Source organism: Mustela nigripes, chromosome 1, assembly GCF_022355385.1.
Source record: "Mustela nigripes isolate SB6536 chromosome 1, MUSNIG.SB6536, whole genome shotgun sequence".
Taxonomy (NCBI): domain Eukaryota; kingdom Metazoa; phylum Chordata; class Mammalia; order Carnivora; family Mustelidae; genus Mustela; species Mustela nigripes.
In genome coordinates this window covers 153,974,825-154,000,692 of record NC_081557.1, presented here as the reverse complement: position 1 = coordinate 154,000,692, position 25,868 = coordinate 153,974,825, and the positions used below count along the sequence as shown (strand labels likewise).

The 25,868-nt window shown below is 36.4% G+C and overlaps 1 protein-coding gene across 4 annotated transcripts in view; it reads left to right on the top strand.

The window, feature by feature from the left end:
- Positions 1-340: 340 nt before the first annotated feature.
- Positions 341-25,868, top strand: part of SNCA (synuclein alpha) — a 161,506-nt gene continuing 135,978 nt past the window's right edge. The window contains exons 1-4 of one of the 4 annotated variants that reach the window (XM_059376026.1): positions 341-1,604; positions 3,113-3,258; positions 14,080-14,121; positions 22,156-22,298. In XM_059376026.1, the coding sequence (XP_059232009.1) occupies positions 3,138-3,258; positions 14,080-14,121; positions 22,156-22,298 (306 nt within the window). In that variant the 5' untranslated portion in view covers positions 341-1,604; positions 3,113-3,137. The other 3 variants (XM_059376008.1, XM_059376003.1, XM_059376016.1) reach the window with 3 other exon arrangements.

Genomic DNA, 25,868 nt, shown 5'->3' with positions numbered 1-25,868 from the left:
GAGTGTCTGCCTTCCGGTTAGGTCAGGATCCCAGTGTCCTGGGTTCCAGCCTCGGGTAATGCTCTCTGCTGGGTGGGGAGCCTGTTTCTCCCTCTCCCCTTGCTTATACTCTCTCTCTCTCTGTCAAATAAATAAATAAATAAAATATTTTAAAAATTGAATTTTACTCAAATTTCAGAACCCAAAAGAGTGCGGGGCTACAGAAAGCATTTTTTTTTTCTACAAAATAATAATAATAATGATAAAAGAAAAGAAACGTAAAGCAAAACAAAACAAACAAACAAACAAACAAACAAACAAACAAAAAACATACAGCAAAGACTTGTTTCTCCCTTCCAGTGCTAAAATCATCCTCCCAATTCAGGCACATACAGCGAACGCATTCTGTTAGAGGGAGGAGCTTGGTTCTCCATTCTGGTGTGATCCAGGAACAGCTGTTTTCCCTCCAGCTCCGAAAGAGGTGAAATGTGTTAAGCAATGCAAAAATTGTCTTCCAGCCCGCGCGTATGTCTGCGTGTCTGTGTGGAAGGGGAAGGGGTGTGTGGGGTGTCAGCTTCGAGGGCACCGTGAATCGAGTGAGAAAGGGGAGTAGTGTGTAGAAGGGACGAAAGAATCGAATGTGATGGTTCAGGAGAATAAGCCACGCTAGATTCGTCTGCTCCATCAGGCACTCGCGTGTGAAAAGTAAATTCCATCTCGAGAAAGAAAAACCCAAGACCGCTTGGTATCGACGGCTGCGGAATATTTATTCCGTGTTCCACTGATGGGAAAAATCGGCGTCTGGCAGCCGCTGATTGGCGGACAGGAAAATGGTGATGGTGGGGTGGAAGGAGATTCCAGGAGGCTCCTCCTGCCTCAACCTGTAACTCTTCCTTACGAGTCTCCCCTCCATCCGCGGGACCTTTTCGGGCTCATCCGAGGGTAAGAGGATAAGAGCAAACGAAAATCTGAGTAGTCTTTGAACAAAAACATCTTTAACGCTGTGTCCGACCATCGTTCATCAGAATTTCAGCGATCCGAGGGGAACGTGCTCTTGGTAGCACGGGTTGAGCCCCCTTCCCTAGCTGCCTGCCGCCTTCAGTAGCCTCCCAAGATGACGGCTCTATCCTTGGTGGTCGATCCCTCAGACCCCCCCTCTCCACTAAGGTTTCCCCGACAAGAGGGTCCCGTGAGGAACCAGCGGGAAGGGCGGAGACAGCGAAGGAGGAGGGAGGGGGATGGGAAAGAGGGAGAAACATCAGCCTAAGCCGAACAGCTCCAGATCGCCCCTAGAGTCCCCTGGCTCCTGAACTCGAGGTGAAGCTCAGGACACGCCACCTCCCCGTCCCCGGGCCCAGGTGAGCGGCTGGAGTTGGAGGTACAGCCTCCCCCCATACCCCGCCGCCCCCGCCCCCATCCTCACCCGAGTAGCGGAGTGAAGTGCACGCGGCTGGGAAAGCAGCGAGCGCCGGCAGAGGGGCGGGGAGAGGCGCTGACAAATCAGCTGCGGGGGCGGTGAGCGGAGGAGAAGGGGGAGGAGAAAGAGGAAGAGGAGGAAGACCACGACATCGAGAAGGGGACCCGACCGAGGGGGTGAGAGACCGAGTGCCGCAGCGCGGGGCGAGGTGTGTGCTGGCTTTCGAGCCGACCCCGAGGACCGAGCCCGGCCCTTAGCATCCTTTGCGCTCTCTCCCTGCCTTCCCTTCCGACCCTCTGCCTCTTTCTCTCGGATCCAATTGTGCGGGGGCCGGGGAGTGGCAATTCGACGACAGGTTCGTGGGTTTGCCTCCCACGCCCCCAGCCTCTCATCACCGGGTTGTGCTGACAGCAGCCTCCTCTGGGGACCATCCCTCTCCCGGGGCCGCCTCCTCCCTTCCTGTGCGCTTCTAATTCTCCCTCTTCCCGTTTAAATAATATTTGGGAATTGTTTTTTATAAACCTTCTGTAAGGGGGTTGTTGAAAGGGACTGTAGTAGTTGTGAGGATCAGAGGGGCCCAGGTAAGTACCCATGGATCTAAACGGGCAGCTTTGTAAATACTGGGGGAACCCGGGGAGGAGAGGGGTCGTGGACTTCTGGGAGGGAGGTTGTTGCTGCCGTAAGGACCCTCTGTGTCGAGGCTCTCAGAGGTGGGTGCTAACCTCTTTAGCGCGCTGAGGAAAGTAAGTTGACCTGGCTTCCTCGGGCATCCGATATCCCGTTCTTTCGTCCCCAAAGGCTGAAAGGTCACGCTGGTTATCTGGGATACGCTTTTCCCTTGGGAAACGCGAGGATGCTTCATGGAGCGTGAGCAGCCAACTTTTATTTCTCTATTACCTTAAATTCCCCAGTCCGCCCTCTCCGTTTTCTCGGTGGAGTAAGCAAGCTGTGTTCGGCAGATCCTTAACTGGAAGCGCAGGGAGGGCAAGTCAACAGGTGGTAAGGGGTTAACAGGTGCTGGCGCCGGGTGGGTAGCGAATGCACGCGCGCGGAGAACGCCCCCTCGGGTGGCGGGCGCGAGTCAGGAGACTGATCGCGGCTCCGCGCTGGCGCCTGCTCAGACTAGATAGCTGGGGGCGGGGGTGGCGGGTCAGGTGGATTAGAGCGGGTGTGTGTGGGCTCCTTGCGGGCCTGAGGTTGAGCCACACCCAGGGCGAGTAGTTCTCTTACCCACCCTCTTGGTGATCGACCAGTTAGCCGTCTTCTGGGATTCATTTTAAGACAGCCCCTGAACCCATGTCTCCAGCTCCTGTTCTTGTCCTATGATCTTTTAAACGTACTTCTAACTTACCTTGTCACCATTTCGACTCTGGGAAGCTGAAGGAGGGGTCCGTCTTTTCATGTAACTACACTTGGAAAATACAGTAAGAACAACTCAGATGATTCATCCTATTCCATGTTTAGGCAGCTAGAATTTACTAGCCAAGATGGATGAGGGATGCTTAATTTTTAATGCAGAAGCTAAAAAAAAAAAAAAAAGTTTTTTTTGGGGTGGGGGGGGGTCCAGTGGTTGAAATAAGAGTATATAAAAAAGCATAAGAGTCTCACACTTTTGGGATTTGTACTGACCTTTCAGTGGTTTTTATCTTGGGTGGTTCTAATTTTATTTTATTCTACCCAAAAGTTCTCACTGAAATTATATTTTGTGTTCTCCAGTGTGGTGTAAAGGAATTCACAAGCCATGGATGTATTCATGAAAGGACTTTCAAAGGCCAAGGAGGGAGTTGTGGCTGCTGCTGAAAAAACCAAACAGGGTGTGGCAGAAGCAGCAGGAAAGACAAAAGAGGGTGTTCTCTATGTAGGTAGGTAAGCCCTATATTGCATCTTGATATTTATGACTGATGGGTTAGGATGATTGATGGTCTAAATGCTGGTATTACTTGCTTGATTCATTTTTGCATCACCACTTGTCAAAAGGATAAACAGAGTCAGAGGACTGTAGGTAGGTAAATGTGTATATTTGAGCTAGTAGTAAAAAGTAAGGATAATCTTTTGTTTTTTCAGAATATTTAATTTTTCAGTAATACTTAAGACTTTTTAAATGCGTGCTTCTCTGCATAAGGAACTATAATTCATAAAGTTTATAAAACTCAATCTCAAAAAATAATATTTCTAAGAATCAAATTCATTCATGGGCTTTTTTTTTTTAATCATTGTGAGTAATATTGGCAAATTTTAGGGTATTTGTATTTTAAAATAAGACTTGGCCCTGGGATATGTAAAAAGAGACCTATTGTGGCCCTAAAAAGGAAAGGACAGAAAAGTCTTTGGTAGAATTCATCTTTGTGACCATTTGGTAAACTGAAGGCTAATTGCTCAAAAATGTACCTGAACGCTGCAGCTAATATCTCAGAGACATTTATATATCTAATTCATTTATCAAATGACAGACATACTAAATAATGAGACTGATGCTTATCTTTTCTACTTGTTCCTAAATTGCCACTTCGTAATATTCATGCAGATCCTGACTCTGTTTTTCTTATCTTGAACTGTGGTAGGTTGGGTGTTATTTTACAAACCACTTCAAATTCTTTGGGGAAGGAATAGACACATACATAGACAAACACTCATCCACAGGGACACATGCACACACTCACCTTCTGCTCTTCTGCCTCTCCTCTTTGTCTTCTGATGCTCTGAGCTCTCGCACATTGTCTGGTGGTAGCAGGAACACAGCATGTGCAGGAAGGTGGAGGATGAACCTATTGGGGGGCAGATGGTGCTGTGCTTATGTCTGTGGGTGAAAGACATCTCTGCTGTCTTTCCAACATGGATGCACTGAAAATGAGTTATACTTGGGATGATTTTTGTGAATTCCTCTCATATTATTTTTTTCTCATTGCTCATAGACTCTGAATTGGGTGGGTTTGCTACAAATCTTCAGTTAAATTATTCTTTCTCTTAAGATGTATTTTCAGAAAAATCATTGAGTTAAAGAGTATTACAAGAGGAAAAAATGAGTGAATTTCAAGTGTTTTTGTGAAGTGTGAATGATATCTTTTTAGGTGGAATTTGGAATACCGTATCAGTGTTGCGCACATAATCAATATCTTTATAGTTGTCCTCAGTTTTCTAAGTTGTGCAAGTGTGTGCTTGCAACTATTTTTTGATTTCCATTATTTTATAATTTAGTAACTCTAAAAATTTTTTTGGATGCTAATATTTACTCCTTTAGTTGGTAATGAGTCCAGAACTATTGAATATTAATTTAATACACTGCTGTTTTCTAGGTAATAAACAGGTTTTATCATCTGGAAAACCTTTTTGTTTTCATTATCAAACTATACATTTGGGCAAATGATTTTATTTTTTTGAGATTAATTCTGTTATTTGTTATTATATAAAATTGTAATTTGTTTACATGTCACATGTATTTTAAAATCATCTTCAACATATATCATAGTATCTAACACATGGTGCATTCTGTAAATCACTTATTGGTTGTGTTCCAAAGGATAGTTAAAATTTGAACTCAAGTCCAGGATTTAGGATGAAAACTGACTATGATAAAACAGAGTATATAGGTCAGGAGTGATAAAATTTTCTGTAAAGTGCTAGACAGTAACTATTTTAGGCCACAAGATCTCTGTGTCAATGAATCAACTCTGTGGTTACGGTGTGAAAGCAGCCATAGACAATAATTAGCTGTGATCCAATAAAACCTTACTTACCGAAACAGGTGTTAAGTTTATTTGGCCCGTAGACTGCAGTTTGCTGACTCCTGGAAAAGTAGAGAGAACATAGACTTCATGTTACCAAAACCTAAAATCTAATCCAGGCTGTATCATTTATTACTTTTAGCATACTATAAAATTTACTTAACATCTATGAGCTTTACTTCCTTCATTTGTAAAAATATTATTTAGATAAATGCAACTACCTTGCAGAGTTTTTGTGAGAATGTCATAATAAAACAAAACACATGAGTAATAAAGCACAGTTTAAAAAAAAATTAGAGACTTTATTTTTTTGGTAGCAATTTAGGTTCATAGCAAAATCGAGAGGCAGTTAACAAGAGGTTTCTCATGTACCCCATGCCTTCACACATGCATGGCCTCCCCCATTGATGTACATCGTCCACCAGACTGGTACATTTATTAAACCTAATGAACCAACATTGCCACATATCATAATCACCCAAAACCCATAGCTTAATTTAAGGTTCTCTCTTTGTGTTTTGTATGTTATTTATATTCTCTGCATCTGGACAAAGGTATAATGAAGTGTATATGATAGTATCATATAGATATTTTTGGTATCCTAAAATTGTTTGTGCATCACTATTCATTTCCCTCCACCAACCCACAGCAACCACTGATCTTTTTTTACTATCTCCATAATTTTGCCATTTCCAGAATGTCATATACCTGGAATCATACAGTATGTAGAATTTTAAGATTGGGTTCTTTCACTTAGTAATATACAATTTAAGGTTCTTCCATGTCTTTTAATGACTTGGTAGCTCATTTCTTTTTAGTACTAAATACTAATTTCATTGTCTGAATATACCACAGTTATCCATTCACCTACTGATGGACATCTTGGTTTCTTCCAAGTTTTGGCAAGTGTGAATAACACTGCTGTAAACATCCATGTACAGGCTGTTGATTGGACATAAGCTTTCGGTTCCTTTCGGTAAATACCAAGGATCACTATTGTTGGATCATATGGTAAGGATATGTTTACTTTTATAAGGAACTGACAAACTGTCTTCCTAAGTGGCTGGACCATTTTGCATCCCACCAATAATGAATAACTGTTCTTGTTACTTCACATCCTTGTTAGCATTTGGTGTTTCAATATTCTAGATTTTGATCATTCTAACAGGTGTGTTGTGGTATATGATAGTTTTAAGTTACATTTCCCAGATGACAAATGATGTGGAGCATCTTTTCTTAAAGCTATTTGTCATCTATATATCTTCTTTGGTGAGATATCTGTTAAGGTATTTAGCCTGTCTTAATCTGGTTAAATTTAAGAGTTCTCTGTGTATTTTGGAACTAAGAGTTCTCTGTGTAGCTCCTTTTCAGACATATCTTCTGCACATATTTTCTCTCAGTCTGTAACTTTTCTCACTCTGAACACTTCCTTTCATAGAGCAGAAATTTTTAATTTTAATAAAGTCTAGCTTATTGATTTTTATTCCATGAATTGTGTTTTTTGTGTTATATCTACAAGTCATTGCCATACCCAAGTTCATGTAGGTTTCTTCCTGTTATTCTAGGAGTTTTAAGCTTTGTATTTTACATTTAGGTCTGTGATCCCTATTGTGTGAATTTTTTGTGAAGGGTTATTGTCTATTCTTTGTCTCCTTCTCCTTGTTTCTTCTTGCATGTGGACGTCCATTTGTTCCACCACCATTTGTTAGAAAGACTGTCTTTGCCTCATGGTATTGCTTTTGCTCCATTGCAAAAAAGAGTTGGCTGTATTTACATGGTTCTATTTCTAGGCTCTCTATTCTGTTCCTTTGATTTGTTAGTCTATTCTCTTCCAATTATCACACTGTCTTGATTACTATAGCTTGGTAGTAAGACTGAGAAGCAAGCAGTGTCACACCCGTGATTTCGTACTTCAATATTATCTTAGTTACTCAGGACCTTTTTCCTCTCATAGACTTTAGAATCTGTTGATATCTACAAAATATCTTACTGAGATTTTTATTAAGATTGCATTGAACTATATATCAAGTTAAGAAGAACTGACATTTTGACAGTATTGAGTCTTCCCATCCATGAACACAGAATATGCCTCCTTCTAGTTAGTTCTCTGCTTTTGTTCATGGGAGCTTTGTATTTTTCTTATAAAGATCTTGTATATATAGTTGGTTAAATGTGCACTTAAGTATTTCATTTTTTTGATGCTAATATAAATTGTATTGTGTTTTAAATTTTAAATTCCATTTGTTTATTGCTGGTATAAAGGGAAGTGATTAACCTATGTTTATTAACATTGTGTCCAAGAGTCTTACAAAAATTAGGTGTTTTTTGTTTTTTCTTTTGGTCATTGTTGATTCTTTATAATTTTCAACATAGAGAATCAAGTCATCTGTGAATGAAGACCATTTTATTTTTTCTCTCCTAATCTGTATACCCCTTATTTCCTTTTATTATCTTACTGCATTGACTAGGATTTCCAGTATGATGCTTGCCTTGTTCCTGGTCTTAGTGGGAAAGGTCTAGTTACTTGCTATGAAATATGATGTTATCTGTAGGTTTTTTGTAAATATTCTTTATCAAGTTGAGGAAGTCCCTTCTATTCCTAGTTTACCAGAAATTTTTTATCACAAATAGGGGTTGCATTTTGTTAAATGCTTCTTTTGCATCTATTGATGTGATCATGTCATTTGTCTTTTTCATCCTGTCAATGTGATGGGTGGCTTTAACTAATTTTTAAATAATGAACCAGTCTTGCACACCTGGAATGAATTCCACTTGGTTGTGAAATATAATTCTTTTTATACATTGTTGAATTTGATTTGTTAATATTTTGTTGAGGATTTTTGTAAAGCATTCTTTTATATATAGGAGCCATGGTTGTTCTTATCAAATAAACTGTCCAACAGAATAATTACCTTGTCAACATATTTTCTTTTTATCTTTTCTTTTGTCATTATAAAACTCACAAATAACTAGAGTGAAAGATTGGAAGTAACTATAGAATAAAGTTTCCTAATTTTGGCAAGACTGAAGATGTTTAGTAGACTGTTTTCTTAAGCCTGATGAAAAAGTAATCTCATTCCTTTATAATATTATATTTGGGGCAGCTATCTTTTAACTAATTGAAGAACTACCATAAGAATTGGTGCTGTTTTATGAATTTTTTGTTTATGATTTGTTTGTATATAAGTTTTCAACCAACATACTTCAATTTAATAAACAACAATTATCTCAATCAAATGGCTTAGGAATTATAAATCTAGAGTCCAACTGAAGAGTAAAAAATTTAGTTTTCTTTGTGTAATGCCAAGTATTATAACAGTAAAGGTGAGAAAATTATCTTCAAAACTCTCTCAGTCCTACTTTGCTCAGTAAGCAGCAATGGTTAAGAGTATAGATTAATATCAAGCTCTCAAATTGCAATACAGTTCACCTGGCCATCAAGTTGATAAAAGGCAACATAACAGGCACAACAGTAGCACAGATGACTATGACTATAGTATAGTCTGACTATGAGTTCTTGCAATTCCTAGGCATTCTTTAGACCTTCTCCACTGTGCCTTGTGAAGTCATGAGAGATAAGATGGAATAGTTGTGGCCACCTCAGCTGATGGAAGCTTTTAGCTTTGGTGTATCTTCAGTTTACTAATCACATAGCTACTTGGTACCTGCTTTGTCGCTATGTTTTCAGTTACAGTTTACTCATCAGTTAAGTGTGGATTACTAGATACTAATGAACAACTGACAGAAAATAACAGGTGATTGGTTTGATATGAAGCAACTTCATTAAAACCCTCATTTATCCTTGAATCAGGATACATTCCATGATTTAGACCAATGTCCAATTCTCAGGTATTGCTCAGACAGAGAGGAAAGACCATTGACCAACTGATAAACATGTCTTTCAAATAGTCATTTAAAAAATATGGAGTACATGGAGTGGTAGAGGGGTACTAATAAGTAGCATTCCCTTATATATTCTCACCTTGCATATTTCCAGGATAGAAGAACTTCAGTTAAGACAGTTAGTTGAATGATACCAGTCCCTCACAACACAGTTCAAATTTGTTACTATAGTACATAAACTATGATTACATAAAGTACAACCTTTGCTCCTAGCTCTTCAGCCCACACATTGCTACATAAATAACAGAAACTCATTATAATCCAGGATCAAATTATATCATTTTTTCCAAGTTTGTCAGTGATTGATCATTGCACATCTGCTGTTTAGCTTACACACACGACAAATCCCATGGTTATGATGCTCTCTTGTCTCCCCAAAATAAACCCATATGATATATTTTTTTAAAGATTTTATTTATTTATTTGACAGACAGAGATCACAAATAGGCAGAAAGGCAGGCAGAGAGAGAGGAAGGGAAGCAGGCTCCCTGCTGAGCAGAGAGCCCAAGATGCTGGGCTCGATCCTAGGACCCTGGGATCATGACCTGAGCCAAAGGCAGAGGCTTTAACCCATTGAGCCACCCAGGCACCCCACCCATATGATATTTTAGAAAAATGCATAATTTAAAAAGGAAATTGGCCAAAAAAAGATGAAAGTGCAGCAAAGAAATGACATGAAAATGCTGGAAGTAAAATTTGAATGAAAGGATGTTTTATTTATACAATAAATAGCTGACTTTGGGAATGGTAACACTGCTACTGTTCAGGAGACTCTGGATAATGTAGCCAGAGGAACTTACTCAAGCTGAAGTAAGCAAATGAAAAACAGTTGTGATGAATAAGTTGAAGATGTTTCAGAGGAAGTGCTGCTGCAGAAGTAACTCACATTAAGGAACTATTAGAGATCTAGCATGATAAAAATGCAAAGGATAACGTTTTGGAAACTGATCCAAACTTACAAGAGTATGACAATTCTCTAAGACTTAGAAAAGATGCTCATGCCAAATATGAATTATATAATGAGAAGAAGACAGCACTGTTTAAACTAATCTTGATAAGTTTTTTACTAAGAAATAAAACACTTTAAGTCTCAAGATCTTAAATTATTATATGCAAAGGAAATATTAATATTGCTAATTTTTCATTTCCCTATAAATTTATAAATGAGTAAGAGAATTTTTACTGTTTTGACAAAAAATTTAAAGGTCATGGGACAATTGTAACTTTTACAACTAATTAATTCTCATTTTCTTCATTGATATTTAAGGCCACTTTCTACAGACAACTCAGCTTTTGTATGGTCACTTTACAATCCCATAGTACAATCCCAAAGTGACCCTTGACTGCAAAGTATGCATAAATACACATGAACACATTGATACATCTTATTACATATGTAAACTGCTATCCTGTATCCTTTTATATATTTAGTAACTGCACAATTTCATTTATATAAACTTATGATTAATGATTCTATTTTAAACTGGAAATCCCTTTACAAATATTACATGTAAAGTGTAATTATTTCTTGCTTTACGGTATATACTAAATACTGTTTTAAAATCTTTATGTGTATTATTTCCTTTGATTTTTCTTTTTTTTGTGCACACACTTTTTTATTTTTTAGTTTTTATTTTTCATAAACATATAATATCCTTTGATTTTTCATGTTGACTGAACGATGTTTATTTAATTATTATGTGGTAAAGTAAAGATTAAAATCGAGGAAATCTAAATCCAGAAACTACATTTAAAATTTTTTTTTTAATTTCTATTGTTGAAATAAATTTAACATACAATATTATATTAGCCTCAATTGTAATAGTGATTTGACAATTCTATACATTACTTCGTGCTCACAACAGTAAGTGAAGTAACCATCTGTTACCTTATAGGGGTGCCTGATTGGCTCAGTTGGTTAAGGGTCTGCCTTCAGCTCAGGTCATGATCCCAGGGTACCGTGGGGAGCCTACTTCTCCCTCTCCCTCTGTCCTTTCCCCACCTGTGTGCACTCTCCATCTCAAATAAAATCTTAGAAAAATAATGTTATTACAATATTATTGAGTATTATCTCTATGCTGTATTTTTCATCTCTGTGACTTGTTTATCTTATAATTGGAAGGTTGTATTTCTTAATCACCTTCACCTATTTTACCCATCCCTCACCCACCTTCCCCCGGCAACCATCAGTTCTCTTTTTTTTTTTAAGAATTTATTTATTTGACAGAGTGAGTGAGAGAAGGAGAGAGAACACATACAGGAGGAACAACAGAGGGAGAGGGGGAAGCAGGCTCCCTGCTCAGCTTGATCCCAGGACCTTGAGATCATGACCTGAGCCAAAGGCAGAGGCCTTAACCCACTGAGCCACCCAAGTGCCCCATCAGTTCTCTGCTTTTATATTTCTGGGTTTGTTGTTGTTGTTGTTTTGTTTACTTTGTCTTGTTTTTCAGATTCCACATATAAGTGAAATAATATGATACTTCTCTTTTTCCATCTGACTTATTTCAGTTAATATAATACTCTCTATTGTCTATCCATGTTGCTATAAATGGCAAGATCTCATTCTTTTTAATGGCTGACTAATATTCCATTGTGTGTTTGTGTAACACAAACACTCCCCATATCTTCTTCATCAGGTCATCTGTCATTGGACATTTATGTTGCTTTCAAACCTTGGCTATTGTAAATAATGCTACAATAAATTAGGGATGTGTGTGTCTTTTTGAATTAGGTGTTTTCATTTTCTTCAGATAAATACTCAATAGTAGAATTACTGGATCATATGGCATTTCTATTTTTAATTTTCTGAAGGACCTCCATACTATTTTCCAAAGGAGTTACATCATTTTACATTCCCACCAATAGTACATAAGGGTTCCCTTTTCTCCACATTCTCGCCAACACTTATTCCTTTTTGATACTCACAAAAGTATGAGTATCAAATACTCATTTGACTGAGTATTTGACTGATGTGAGGTTATATTTCATGGTGGTTTTTATTTGCACTTATGTGATGGTTAGTAATATTGAGTATCTTCTCATGTGTCTGTTGACTATCTGTATATCTTCTTTGGAAGAATGACTATTTAGCTTCTCTGCCTGTTTTTAAATTGGATTATTTTTTGGTTTTGGTGTTGAGTTGTATAAGTTCTTTATATGTTTTGGATATTAGCCCCTATCAAATATCTTATTTGCAAATATCTTCTCCCATTCACTAAGTTGTCTTTAATTTTGTTGATGGCTTCCTTTGCTGTGAAAAAGCTTTTTATTTTGGTGTAGTCCCAATAGTTTATTTTTACTTTAACTTCCCTTACCTCAGGAGACATGTGCATAAACATGTTGCTAAGGTCATCGTCCAAGATATTATTGCCTGTGTTTTTTTTCAGGAGTTTTATGACTTCAGGTCTGACACTTAAGTCTTTACCAGTCTGAGTTAGTTTTTGTGTGTAGTATAATAAAGTGTTTCAGTTTCACTCTTTTGCATGTATCTGTGCAGTTTTCTCATCACCACTTATTGAAGAGATTCTCTTCCCCATTGTATATTCATGCCTCCTTCATTGTAGGTTAATTGACCATGTGAGTATGGATTTATTTCTGGGCAAAATCCATATTCTTAACTACAGTGCTATAGTTTATTATATGTTTTATTTTTATCAGAGGTCTTTAAATATATTCAAATGAAAATTTCTTAACTGTATTTACATTGTTTTAGTAAACATAGATACTTTTCCTTGACTGTTTAGTAAAATGTAAATTTAAATACGATGCATCCAAATTTCACTTAATGACTTATTTATACATTTTCATAAAAATATTTAGTGAACATATTCAATGTGGTCTTGTATATTCATTTAGGTCATTTTATTGATCATATTATTGAAATCATGGATATGTGTCTCTAAATCTTAAATAAATTTGGGAATTGAAGCTTGCCTAAGACCAGTGTTTTACAAATTTGATCCATGAATTATTAGAATTAGATCATGAGGGTTATTAGAAAATTCAAATATCTGTACCTGATATTTTCTGAATATTTGAGGCTCTGACACAACAGTCCGCATTTTCAACCAGTGCTCTACCTGAATGATTTTGCTGCACTTTCCAGTTTAAGGACCCGATTCTTAGAGATTATATAATTTATCTTATATAGTCATTTTAGTGATGGGGAACCTGAGATTCCCTTATGCTTTTTTCCTTTGTTTTAAAGTGTTTACTGTTATTTCTAACATGCCTAGGAAGGCTTTTTAAAATAGCGCATTTTTTAAGCTGAGGATTAGTACCTCGTTTAATCTCCAAGTATAGTTTTAAATAATTTCTCAGTTTTTATGCCCTCATTTCCTTAGATTCTTCTATGTCTGATAGAAATGGATTATTTGACTTGCAGGGTAGTTTTCAAATGACTCTCCAATCCACTATTATTTTCTCCAAATAAAAATTTAATTAAAAAACTTCTATAGAGGTGCCTGGATGGCTCAGTTGATTAAGCATCTGACTCTTGATTTTGGCTCAGCTCATGATCTCAGCGTCATGAGATTGAGCCCCACATCAGGCTCTGTGCTGGGCATGGAGCCTGCTTAAGATTCTCTCTTTAAAAAAAAAAGTCATCATTATGAGTTAAAATTTTATTTTTTTTTTGTAAAATATTTTATTTATTTATTTGACAGAGAGAGAGAGAGAGTATACACAAGCTGGGGGAGCAGCAGGCAGAGGGAGAGGGCTTCTGCAAGCTCCCTACTGAGCAAGGAGCCCGATGTAGGACTCGATCCCAGGACCCTGGGATCATGACCTGAGCCGAAGGCAGATGCCTAACCAACTGAGCAACCCAGGTGCCCCTGAATTAAAATTTTAATAGGAAAGAAACTGCTGCTAGTTTTGCTTTCTTCTATTTGTTGTGTGATTACAGGAATTCCTTGTTTAGGTTTTTTAATCTCCTAAGGATATTTTTCTATCTGGGCTTCTAAAGTTGAGACTTTTATTATTAGTTGTATTTAAAACTAGCTAATCAGCAGTAAAGGCCAGTTTAAGACTTATGTTTATGTTTCAAATTTCTTTTTATAGGCTCCAAAACCAAGGAAGGAGTAGTTCATGGTGTGACAACAGGTAAGCTCCATGGGGCCCATATCTAAGAATGATATTGAAAATATCTAGTAAGCATTAATCATTCAGAATGTAACTGTAAACAGCCACTGCATTCACAGAGAAATATTCTAAAGTAACATCAGCTTTGTTTAACTTTAATTCTTTATTAATATTTTTAAATAAGTAAATATTTATTATAGATAAATAAAACAATATATTCCATTATCAAGACTGATGCCTCTGAATTGACCAAATACATTTAATTTATGGCAGTATCACATTTAAATTTCTGAAACATTATGTTTTGGCAAACTGCTACCATAAATTTCATATAAAAATTGCCAGTTTTTAAAGGATTAATATCAAACTTTCTGTAGATTATAATAAAACATTCTGACATTAAGCTCTACTCAGTATAACATTTCCTTGATGATTCAGAAAACATTTTAGGAAACAACCTTGGAATGATCAGTGAAGTCTTTATTGTATTTATATCTATTTGGCACAATTTTAACAAGAACTTGAATAGGTCTTTAAGAAGGATGCAATACATTAATATAAAAATGTTGAAAATTATGGTGGTGGTGATGAGGAGGAAGGATATGATAGGGACAGATAGAAAAACGAAAGGAGAACTAAAATTTAATAATCTCGAGAGCCCACAGACTTGCCGTGATTCAGTTTCATGTTGTATGTATTCCAAGCTGCTTGACAGATGGGGTAAAACAGGATGTATAATCAGAAATATAATTCATATGATCAGATAGCAGTAAATGTAATAGTGTCTCAGAAAAATACTGTGTTCCTATTACTGAATTATAAAATGAAAACGGAAAAAATCAAATGGGAGTATTAATACAGTTTTGTGGTTGAGACCGAAACAATGGAGCCAGACTTCTTTGGTTCAAGTATCTGCTTATCACTTACAAGCTATGTGATTTTCTGCAGGATTGATAATCTTTGTGTGATTTAGTTTCCTCATTTGTGAAAGAATAAATAGGATTGATGTACACAAATACCCAGAATAATGAAATTAAGTAGTGCGTATTATGCAGGTATCATCACTCTATAGTGAGTCTATCTTGAACAACATTTTTACAACTAATGGAGAAAAATATTTCATGTGATATATACTTTTGATAATAAGTGAAGGTGCAAAATGAAAATAGAACCCTTTGAAACTGATTCTGCTAGAAGCTAAATTAAAGTATGCTGTTTGTATTTGCTCTGTTGCAATCCAATCAATATGTAATGCCCAGAACTAGGCAAGTAAAGGAACTGGGTTGACTTATAGGGATGATCTATAAATATGGTGTTATTAAGCATGATTTGAATAAGATCTGGGTAACAGACTGTTGTAGATTATACTCTCTAGAGCCTAGCTAGATTAATGGTGTTCCATTTGGTAGTTGAAGAATCCATGTGGTTTAGAAAGTGGATGAGCTTGTGGCCAGATTTAGAGTCTGTGGTAGAAATTAAAGACTACAACTCATAACATCTTTGAATGGAGGCTATGGAGATGGGCTGCAAGGATAACTGTTAACAAAGTCAGAGTTTCATCCTCTCCGCCATGACAGAAGGTGAATGAGTGTGTGTGTGTGTGTGTGTGTGTGTGTGCGCACACGCGTATGTGTGTGTGTGCGTGTGTGTTCACTACTGAAGTTTGTACAATAAGGTAGCATTTTGTTTTCTGAAGGACAGTCTCCTATCACCTTATGTTTCCCTGGTTTAATAATATTGAGGAACTTTGCATATCATGTCGTCTTTAGCATATTGAAGAATCTGAGATATTCCATAGCAAAGAAATGTTCATAATTTAGTTTAATCCGGGGTTTCTCAAACTTGTTGACCTTATTTCAATAGTCATTAGGATTGAGTGAAACCAGTGTTCCAGAGAACACTATGGAAAACGCTGCTAAGCAGCATGATGATTTGATGTAGGTGGTATTTATAGCCATTGTACCAATCAACTACCCTGGCAATAACAAAGTATCAAAAATGTCATAAGTAGTCTGACTATGAGAAATGCCATGGGATAAATCTGCAATATATATCATCCTTCTGGACGGTATTATTATTTAATAATTATTTAATATAAAATTCCCAATTTCAAGTATAAGGATAAATAAGTTTAAGGTACTTGCCTCCATGGTTAAGGAAAAGAATTGGTTGTTATACTTGGTCCAAAGTATTCATTACGGCTACATAATGTAAGTGCTAATTAAATGTTATTATTATAATTATTCTTAAAGCAGGGAAGTGAGAAACTATCATACAGTATAAAATATTATCGTCTAATGTCAAAAGAAAAATTTCCTCAAGGTTCATCCCATTGTTTATTTTTCATAAATATAGACTTCAGTAAACGTAGTTAGACCAGGAGTTTTCTACCTAAAAAATTCCAAGAAAAAGAATTTCTCCCTGTAGATAATCTCCTGATAAAATCTAAAAATCTCTACCTTACACCCTAGCTATTTGATCTCAGTTCATTTTTGTTGCAGTTGTCATCTTAATGCATTATGTTACAGGAAAACATGTGAGTGCATTTAATCTGGATATACTGAATGACATGTCTTTGAAACCACTTTAAAAAAATAGATATTGATAAAACCTTTCTTAATTTTTTTTTCCTCATGAAAGTATGGTATAAAGAAATTTCTATTACTCTATTCTGAGTTTTGATTTATAAACAGAAATTTGTCACATGATAATGAACACAACTAATTTCAACATGTTATAATTTATCAAAATGTTTCAAAATACAAATTCATTTTCCTCAGATACCTAATTTGTACAGTGCAAAGCTAGATCTTAATTTTATGATTGTGTTTAATATCGAAGGTTACAGTTACTGAATCTGTTTGAAAAGTTGGTGCCACATTTTCTTTCTGAAATTTTATATTTGACTTAAAGCCAAAGTAAATCTAATTATCAAAATTAATAAATAACTTACGGAATATACAAAATTCCTTTTAATGCATTCAAAATCTTTTATTCCATATCTACTGTGAAATGATACAAAGAAAAACAGCAGGATCTCTGATCTTAATGAACTCCAAATAGGTTGGTGGGGGTGGAGAGTCACACTGGGAAATGAATAATTCTGACACAATGTAAAAAGTTCCATAGCAGAAGACCTGTGTCCCTGGGGCAAATAAGATACTATGTTAATAAAAAATAAAATAAAATAATTTTTTAAAAAGTTCCATAGCAGAGATATATCTACAATTTCATGAGATCACATGAGGAGGAACAGTTGTTGGGAGGAAAGGTGTTTAATTTGGAATTTGACATTTGAGGTGGGTTTTAATAGCAACTTGAATTTGCTGAGTAAACAGATAGGGAGATATCTGAGAAGGATCAAAGCTTCTGGCCAGACAGAACTGTATGAACAAAATTGAGAAAGACTGACACATTTGGGGGAGAATGTAAAATATTATACTGTGATTAGCTGGGAGGAAAGTATCCCTTTTGATCCTGGTTATGAGGTCATTTCCCTTAAAAACGAATATCATTTATTAGATGAAAAATGTTGACTTCAAATAAGACAATTTGTGTCTTATTTGCTTTTGCCTTGTCACCCTTTTGTTAGGCATGTCATTGAACAGAGAAGTGGTGTAAAAGGCCTTAATGGGGGGACATAGGGGCTCAAGGTTACTGGATAATTCACTAGGTAAACAAGTTCTATAGGAATCTTTTAAAATGTGTTTATCATTGCTACATGTACACTCTGTTGTTTTGTAATGTAACTAATTTACTTACTCTTACAATGATAAAACCTGATGAAATTATGATAAAGTATAAAGTGCATTTTACTGCAGTGATGTTCACTGCATTAAAAATAAATTAATGTGTATATGTATACAAAGAATGGTCTAGATATTATAAATATAACATTTTGTGGCTGGTACAAAAATCATGAATCTATGAAAAGATCAAAATTTTTTCTCTTTTTTAAGATAAAAATTTATTCTTGTTTGAGATATTATAAGAAAGTTCATTTTTCAAGCAAAATTTTTTATTCATGTTCTTGGAAAAGGAAAAAAAGATGACAAGTTAAAGCCCACAATTCACTATTTTTAAAGGATCAACATTCTGGAAATGTTTAAAAACACGAAATCTCCAGGATAGCTTTTCACTGGCATTTAAATTGAACTTTGCATTGGGAATAGCCATTACTTGTTAGGAGGCATCCACTGGATCCCCCAAGTGGTGAAAGGCAAATATCAAGCAACACCTTCTGGGGACTCTTCCTGATTTCAGACTCTGGGGTCACTTTCACCTTCCCCACATTGCCCAGAACTGAAGAGTAGCATCTGTCCTTATAGACCATCTTACTTCTGTGACCTGCTATCCAGCTGCTTTGTCCCCATTAATCAATCCCTGGCCTTCTGCAGTGGGTGACGTGCAGGCTGTACGATAATCATGTGACTAGTTAAGAACATTTGCCAATGTAACAGCTGACAGTGCAGCCCATCCAATTCCCTGGGCTTGAGACTATCTGGAGATGATGTACACAAGCAAAAGTATAACCAAATTAAGAAAAAAAAAATGTTTCTATTTGCTTAGGACAGGGCCTGAGGAAAAATATCACTCAAAACCCTAAATTCCTGAAATCTGGGGAAAAAAGAAAAAAAAAAGGAGTTTGTGAGGCAAAAAGGGAAAAAGGCTAGGATTACATAGATGGGCATGAGATGTAGGCTTTATGAATATTAATTTTAGGTGAAGAGCAGTTTAGTTTTATTTCTCTGTTGACCTTGAGATTATTAAAAGCGCAGAAGCTCTCGTCTTTGGTTTTTTCATAGAATTCTTCATTTAGTTGAAGCAAATTTTTTAAATTGGAGGTTCCTTTATTTGGCAATTGCATGGAGGTAACAGAAAAAAAGATTAATCCAGCAATTATATCAGATGTAGTCTTGGAGAATTTTTTTTTTTTAAAGATTTTATTTATTTATTTGACAGAGAAAGCAAGAGAGCACAAGCAGGCAGAGCAGTAGTGGGAGAGGGAGAAGCAGGATCCCCACTGAGCAGAGAGCCCGATGCAGGGCTTGAACCCCTGACCCTGGGATCATGACCTCAGCCATAAGGCAAACACTTAATGACTGAGCCACCCAGGTGCCCCTTGGAGAATTTTTGATACGAGAGTAAATCTGCTACTAAATCTAATCCCAAACTATTTACACTGACTTCTCTAAATTTTTAACTTATTAAAAAAATCTACTGAATCACCGTACTGTAGTTTGTTTTGTGAAAAGAAATTATAAGTTTGCTCAGCAAACTTCATTTTCATACTTAATGCCTAGCTCTTTTGTTACCATTAAAATTGTTGAAAGTCAACCTTTTTATTAAAAACTGTTTTTCAGCCACTTGACATTTGATAAAAGGATCAAAATCTTCATAACCATCCCTTAATCTATTGTTCATTTTTTTGGCTTTTTACATTTTTTTTTTTAAAGATTTTATTTATTTGACAGATCACAAGTAGGCAGAGAGGGAGGAGGAAGCAGGCCCCCTGCTGAGCAGAGAGCCCAACGCAGGTCTCAATCCCAGGACCCTGGGACCATGACCTGAGCCGAAAGCAGAGGCTTTAACCCACTGAGCCACCCAGGTGCCCCGGCTTTTTACATTTTTTATTTTAATTCCAGTCAGTGAACATACAATGTTATATTAGTGTCAGGTGTACAATATAGTGACTCAATAATTCCATGCAGCACCTGGTGCTTACCACAGTGCACTTAATCCCCATCACCTATCGAACCCGCCTCCCCGTCCCCGATTGCCTCCAATTACCATTAGTTTATTCTCTATAATTAAGAGTCTGTTTCTTCATTTGTCCCTCTCTCTCCTTTCTTTCCCTTTGCTCATTTGTTTCTTAAATTCTACATATGAAAAAAACCCCATAAATTCCACATATGAGTGATACCATATATTTGTCTTTCTCTGACTTATTTCACTTAGCATTATACTCTCTAGCTCCTTCTATGTTATTGTAAATGACAAGATTCCATTCTTTTTTATGGTTGAATAATATTACATTATATATGTACCTATATTAATTATATCTTCTTCATCCATTCATCAATTAGTGGACATTTGGTCTGTTTCCATTTTTTGGCTATTGTAAATAGTGCTACTGTAAGCATCAGGTGCCTGTATCCCTCTGAATTAGTGTTTTTGTATTTTTAGGTAAATACTCAGTAGTGTGATTGCTGGATCATAGGGTAGTTCTATTTTTAACTTTCTGAGGGAACTTCATACTGTTTTCCACAGTGTCTGCACCAGTTTGTAGTTCCTTTTACTCCATATCCTCACCAACACTTGTTTTTATGTTGTTGATTTTAGCCAATTTGACAGGTGTGAGGTGATATCTCATTGTAGCTTTGATTTGCATTTTCCTAATGGTAAGTGATGATGAACATCTTTTCACATATCTGTTGCATTTTGGATGTCTTCTTTGGTGAAATGGCTGTTCATGTCTTCTGCCCATCTTTCAGTTGTATTATTTGGTTTTGGGGTGTTAAGGTCTATAAGTTCTATATATTTTTTGTTACATACCCTTCATCGTATAGGTCATTTGCAAATATATTCTTTCATTCCATAGGTTTTAGTTTTGTTGATTGTTTCCTTTGCTGTACAGAAGCTTTTTAATTTGATCTAGTTTTACTCGTTTAGTTTTGCTTTTATTTCTCTTGCCTCGGGAGACAAATCTAGAATGAAGTTGCTATGGCCAATGTCAAAGAAATTAGTGCCTGGTTCTCTTCTAGGATTTTTATTGTTTCAGGTCTCCCATTTAGGTTTTTAATCCATTTTGACTTTGTTTTTGTGTATGGTGTAAGAAAGTTGTTTAGTATCATTCTTTTACATGCTGCTGTCCAGTTTTCCCAACACCATTTGTTGAAGAGACTGTCCTTTTTCCATTGGACATTCTTTCCTTGCTTTGTCAAAGATTAACTGACCATGTAGTTGTGGGTTAGTTTCTGGGCTTTCTATTCTGTTCTTCTGATGTATGTGTCTGTTTGTGTTGTACCATACCGTTTTGATCACTACAGCTTTGTAATAGAACTTGAAGTCCGGGATTGTGATGCCTCCAGCTTTGCTTTTTCTTTTTCAAGGTTGCTCTGGCTATTTGAAGTCTCTTTCAAATTTTAGAATTAATTGCTTGCTATAGTTCTGTGAAAACTGATGTTGATATTTTGATAGGGATTGCATCAAATGTGGAGATTGTTTTGGGTAGAATAGACATTTTAACAATATTTTTTTTTTCAGGACGTAAGTATGGAATATCTTTCCATTTCTTCATGTTGTCTTCAGTTTCTTTCATCAGTGTTTTATGGTTTTCAGAGAACAGATCTTCAACCTCTTTGGTTAAATTCATTCCTACAGATCTCATTATTTTTGGTGCAATTGTAAATGAGATTGTTTTCTTCACTTCTCTCTCTGCTGCTTCATTATTGGTGTAAAAAATGCAACAGGTTTCTGTAGATTGATTTTGTATCCTGTAACTTATTTGAATTTGTTTATCAGTTCTAGTAATTTTTTGGTGGAGTCTTCAGGGTTTTTTTGTATAGTATCATGCCATCTGTATTTTTCATTTCTGATGGTAACAGGAAAACCTATGTGTTGTCTGGCTCAGAAGGCATGGTGAAAATGAACAGGCCAAGTGAAATTAAAGAATGATATTGAAAATGAAATAAAGAAATATATACTGATACCACATGATACCACAATAGCTGCATCTATAATCGTTGCCTTTTCCAGATTTTCCTTAATAAAATGTTAGCCAAACTTCCATTGCTCAAAGGTTTTATTTGTGATCATTACACTTGAAACATGTTTTAATATCTGCATGATTACAGCAACATATCTTAGCAAAGATTTAATGTTGTCTAAACCACACTCAAATATCTCAGGCTTTTATTTCTTCTGACACTTCAGTTATTTATAGTATGTGCAAATACAGGTCTTTAGAAGTTGACAGCTAGTGGAAATAAAATTATTTTCAGTCCCTGTTGTTTAATTGTCCCTTAATCTGTTGTTGTTCTGGATTTATCCCAGTGGCTGAGAAGACCAAAGAGCAAGTGACAAATGTGGGTGAGGCGGTGGTGACGGGGGTGACAGCAGTAGCACAGAAGACTGTGGAGGGAGCAGGGAGCATTGCAGCTGCCACTGGCTTTGGCAAAAAGGATCAGCTGGGCAAGGTATGGTTGCACACAATTTATGTTACATTGGTAAAGTTCTAGGGATCACAGGGCATTTTTGTGGAAGACACTAGGCAGGAATAAGATGCTCACTTGGGAAAGGGCTGACTGACCCTCTTCTCAAAAAAGGGACTACTTTTATGTACGTATTCTTTTTGGAGGTATTAACCCAGATAAATGCTATGAAAATTGTACAGTAATTATGATTGTTTCATTTTCTGGAATAAAGTTAATGAAATGAACAATATAAGAAACGCCAAAAGAACAGTGGCATTTCAGAAAGAAAGGGTGCTTTCATGTTAGCTATGAATCTTGCAATCTCTCTTTGTTGGGATATAATGAATGCTTTGTGCCCAACTGACGAATTGTCAAACTAAAGATCTTTCACTTGATTTCTTTATAATGACATCATCTCTTATTAGATGGCATATTTGCTTGTCACATAGCGGCTTATTTGCAAATATATGTTTGTAGAGACTGAGAGTGAAATTGCACACCGGCCAGAGATTGTGGTTTTGGGGTGATTCTAAAATTCTCAGAAGAACCTTGACTATATTTTTGACAACTATGAGACTCTAGTATGATTATATGAAAGGTATTATGACTTTCATTTTAAACAGGTAAGTGATAGAAAATGAAGTATCAACTGGAAGATGAAATTTCAAAGGTTTTGTGACCACAGCAGCAGAGATTTTTGCTGTTCCTTTGGCACCATGGGCTCCTTGCTCTTCTTTGAACAAATCAAGTACTTTTCTTGCCCTGGTGTCTCCCTCTGTTCGGAAAGCTCTTCCCAGGTTATATATTTGGCTCACTCTCTCCTCTCCTCAGGCCTTTGTTAAATGCTACCTTCTCCATGAGGCCTGCCCTGACCTATTTGAGATTGGAACCCTTCTCCTCACCTCTGCTGTTCCCAGTCTTCCTACTCTACTTTTCCCTCTTGTACAAACCAGCACATAAAACTACTTTCTTATGTAGTTTTCAAAATATCTATTTGAAAACCATTTTGAGTATAACTTTCGGATAGTTGAAGAGCCATAGTTGCTATGTAAAAAAGTTTGCTGGCAAGCTGCTCTGGATTGTTTCCACTCCATGTAATTCTACATAGCAGGCCTTCCTTGATTGATCATTAAAACACTGATAATAAAAATGTGGTACTAAAAACCTGTGACATATTGAGATTTATCACATGCATTTATATTATCTGGGCAATTGATGCTACGTACAGAAAATCTGGGCTGGGCTTCTAGTGTGGCTCTTCAGCTAACACTGAAGTGTATGGTTAATAATAGTAGTATTCCTTTGTGTAGGTTGTCCTCTTCAAATAATTTTATTTCTTATGCTAATAATTATACAAATTTATATTTTCTGTCTGAATTTATGATTATAGCTTTACTACATTTCAAAAGGTAGGACAGACTTCAGCTATTAATATAGCAAGTAACCTGTTTAATGTCCCAAGCCCTTCTGCCAATCACGTAGAAGCTATGGACTTTCTTCTCAGAAATACACATGATAAAGTTCTTCAGGGGGATCTTGGAAGCCCATTAACAGACAAAACCCATCATTTAGACTAATCTTCTGGTTGTACAGATAAGGAAAATAGAATCTACAGGGGGATGTGAGAGTCCAAGGTCATATGCCCAGTTGTAACTGACTGTTTTTCCATACGCTCTGTCACTTCCCCAACCACTTCCTCAAAACCTAACTTCCTTTTGGGTTCTTATAAATTGAATTATAGAAAACCAGATTTAACTGGAAAAATTCTGTGCTTCAGAATATTAAGAAACCGGGGAAACATGTACCATCTCCTTCTCATTCCTATTTAAGGAATACTATGTATATTGCAAATAAGGCATGAAAGTGCTTCATTTCTTATAAAATTAGATTTTTTTAACTTTTCTAAAAATGTTGCTATTTATTTTAATACTTTAAAGCAGAAATCTAAATGATATGATAAAATTAACCATTTGGAAATATTTCTCTTATGGGTACTTACAAGTTCTTCCAAATTTTTAATATGAAAATGAAGCCATAAAACCCAGAAATTGCGGTATAGTTATAGGAAAAAAAAAAAAAGCAACACATAAAACTGAAAGTTTAAATGGCTGATTTTCATCCCTGCTCTGCTACCAACAGGCTGGTTGACCTTTTGAGTATCTCCTAAGACTCTTTCTCACATAATGAGAAACTATATGAGAAAATTGTTAAAGCCTAATTTAGCAACAATGTTCTGAGTTTCTATTATAACTCAAGGAGGATGCTAATAATCTTTTCATTCTGGCCATATCTATGAAATGCCAAAGATGTTAGAGAGTTTAGATAAAATCATTCAATTTGTTCATTTTGAGATTTGAAATAATGGAATTTCATCATTCAAACTGATCAAAATGATTCTGGTAAATGGAAATAAGCAGATTATTGTTGGTTTAACTAGTTGTTAATGACTCCATTGGCATACTCATTCTTCATTCAAGAAATAATGCTTGCTCACTATGTGTCTGAAACTCTGCTAGATATTGTGGTTAAAATGATGAGAAAACCCATACATGGCTTCTCTCTTCATTGAGCTTACAGTCTAGTGACAAAGATTTATAATAATCACCTAATTATCATGCAATAAGTATGCCATTCTAAACTGTGAAATGCTATGGAGTACATAATGCTGAGAACATCCCAGCTAGAATGGGGTAGGGATAAGAGAGAGTACTATAGAGGCTTCCCTGAGGAAGTGATGTCTGCATTGAGATCAGATGACTAGCAATTAATAAACAAGTGGGAGTTGGAAAAAAAAAAAACACACACACAGCAGGCAAAACTACCAACATGAAGAAATCTCACATGGTAGGATGGGGACTTTGGCAAGTCAAAGAGGACTGCAGCTGGAGCCACAGAAAATAAAGTAGAAGACACTGGAGAAATTTGAAGGGGGTCCCATTCTCATTGGCTATGTTGAGAATGTTGGTCTTTATTCTAAGAATGACAGAACCTATTAAAAAAATTTTAAGCAAGAATATCAGGTTATAATTTTGCATGTTGAAAAGATACCTCTGCTCTCCAGGCAGGAGAGATATTAAAGGGAGGGAAGGGTGTAAAGCAGAGACGTGTTTGTGGGCTGTGTTGGAAAGAGGAGATGACTGCTTATTCTAAGGTGTAGGTGGGGGAAAAGAAAGAAATAGATTAATTTAAAGACTATGTAGGAGGTAATATCAACAAGATTTGGTGATACATTTCATAAGGCTTGGGGGAAGAGGGATGTGGTTAGCAGGATTGCGGGGTGTTAGCTCGTTGAAGTGGATTAATGGCTGTGCCATTCTCTTGGCAGTAGGTGCCTCTCTTAAATATCAGCAGTATGCAAAAGTAGTGGCTACATTGATGTTTAGCCCTCATGTCTTTTGAGGCTCTTTGGCCCATTACTCCATGATTGATAGTGGAACAAATCTTTTTTCTTTCTTTCTCCCTTCCTTTCTCCTTTCCTTCCTTTCCTCTTTTCTTTCTTTTCTCCTTTGGTGTTTTCTTTCTTTCTTTCTTTCTTTCTTTCTTTCTTTCTTTCTTTCTTTCTTTCTTTCTTTC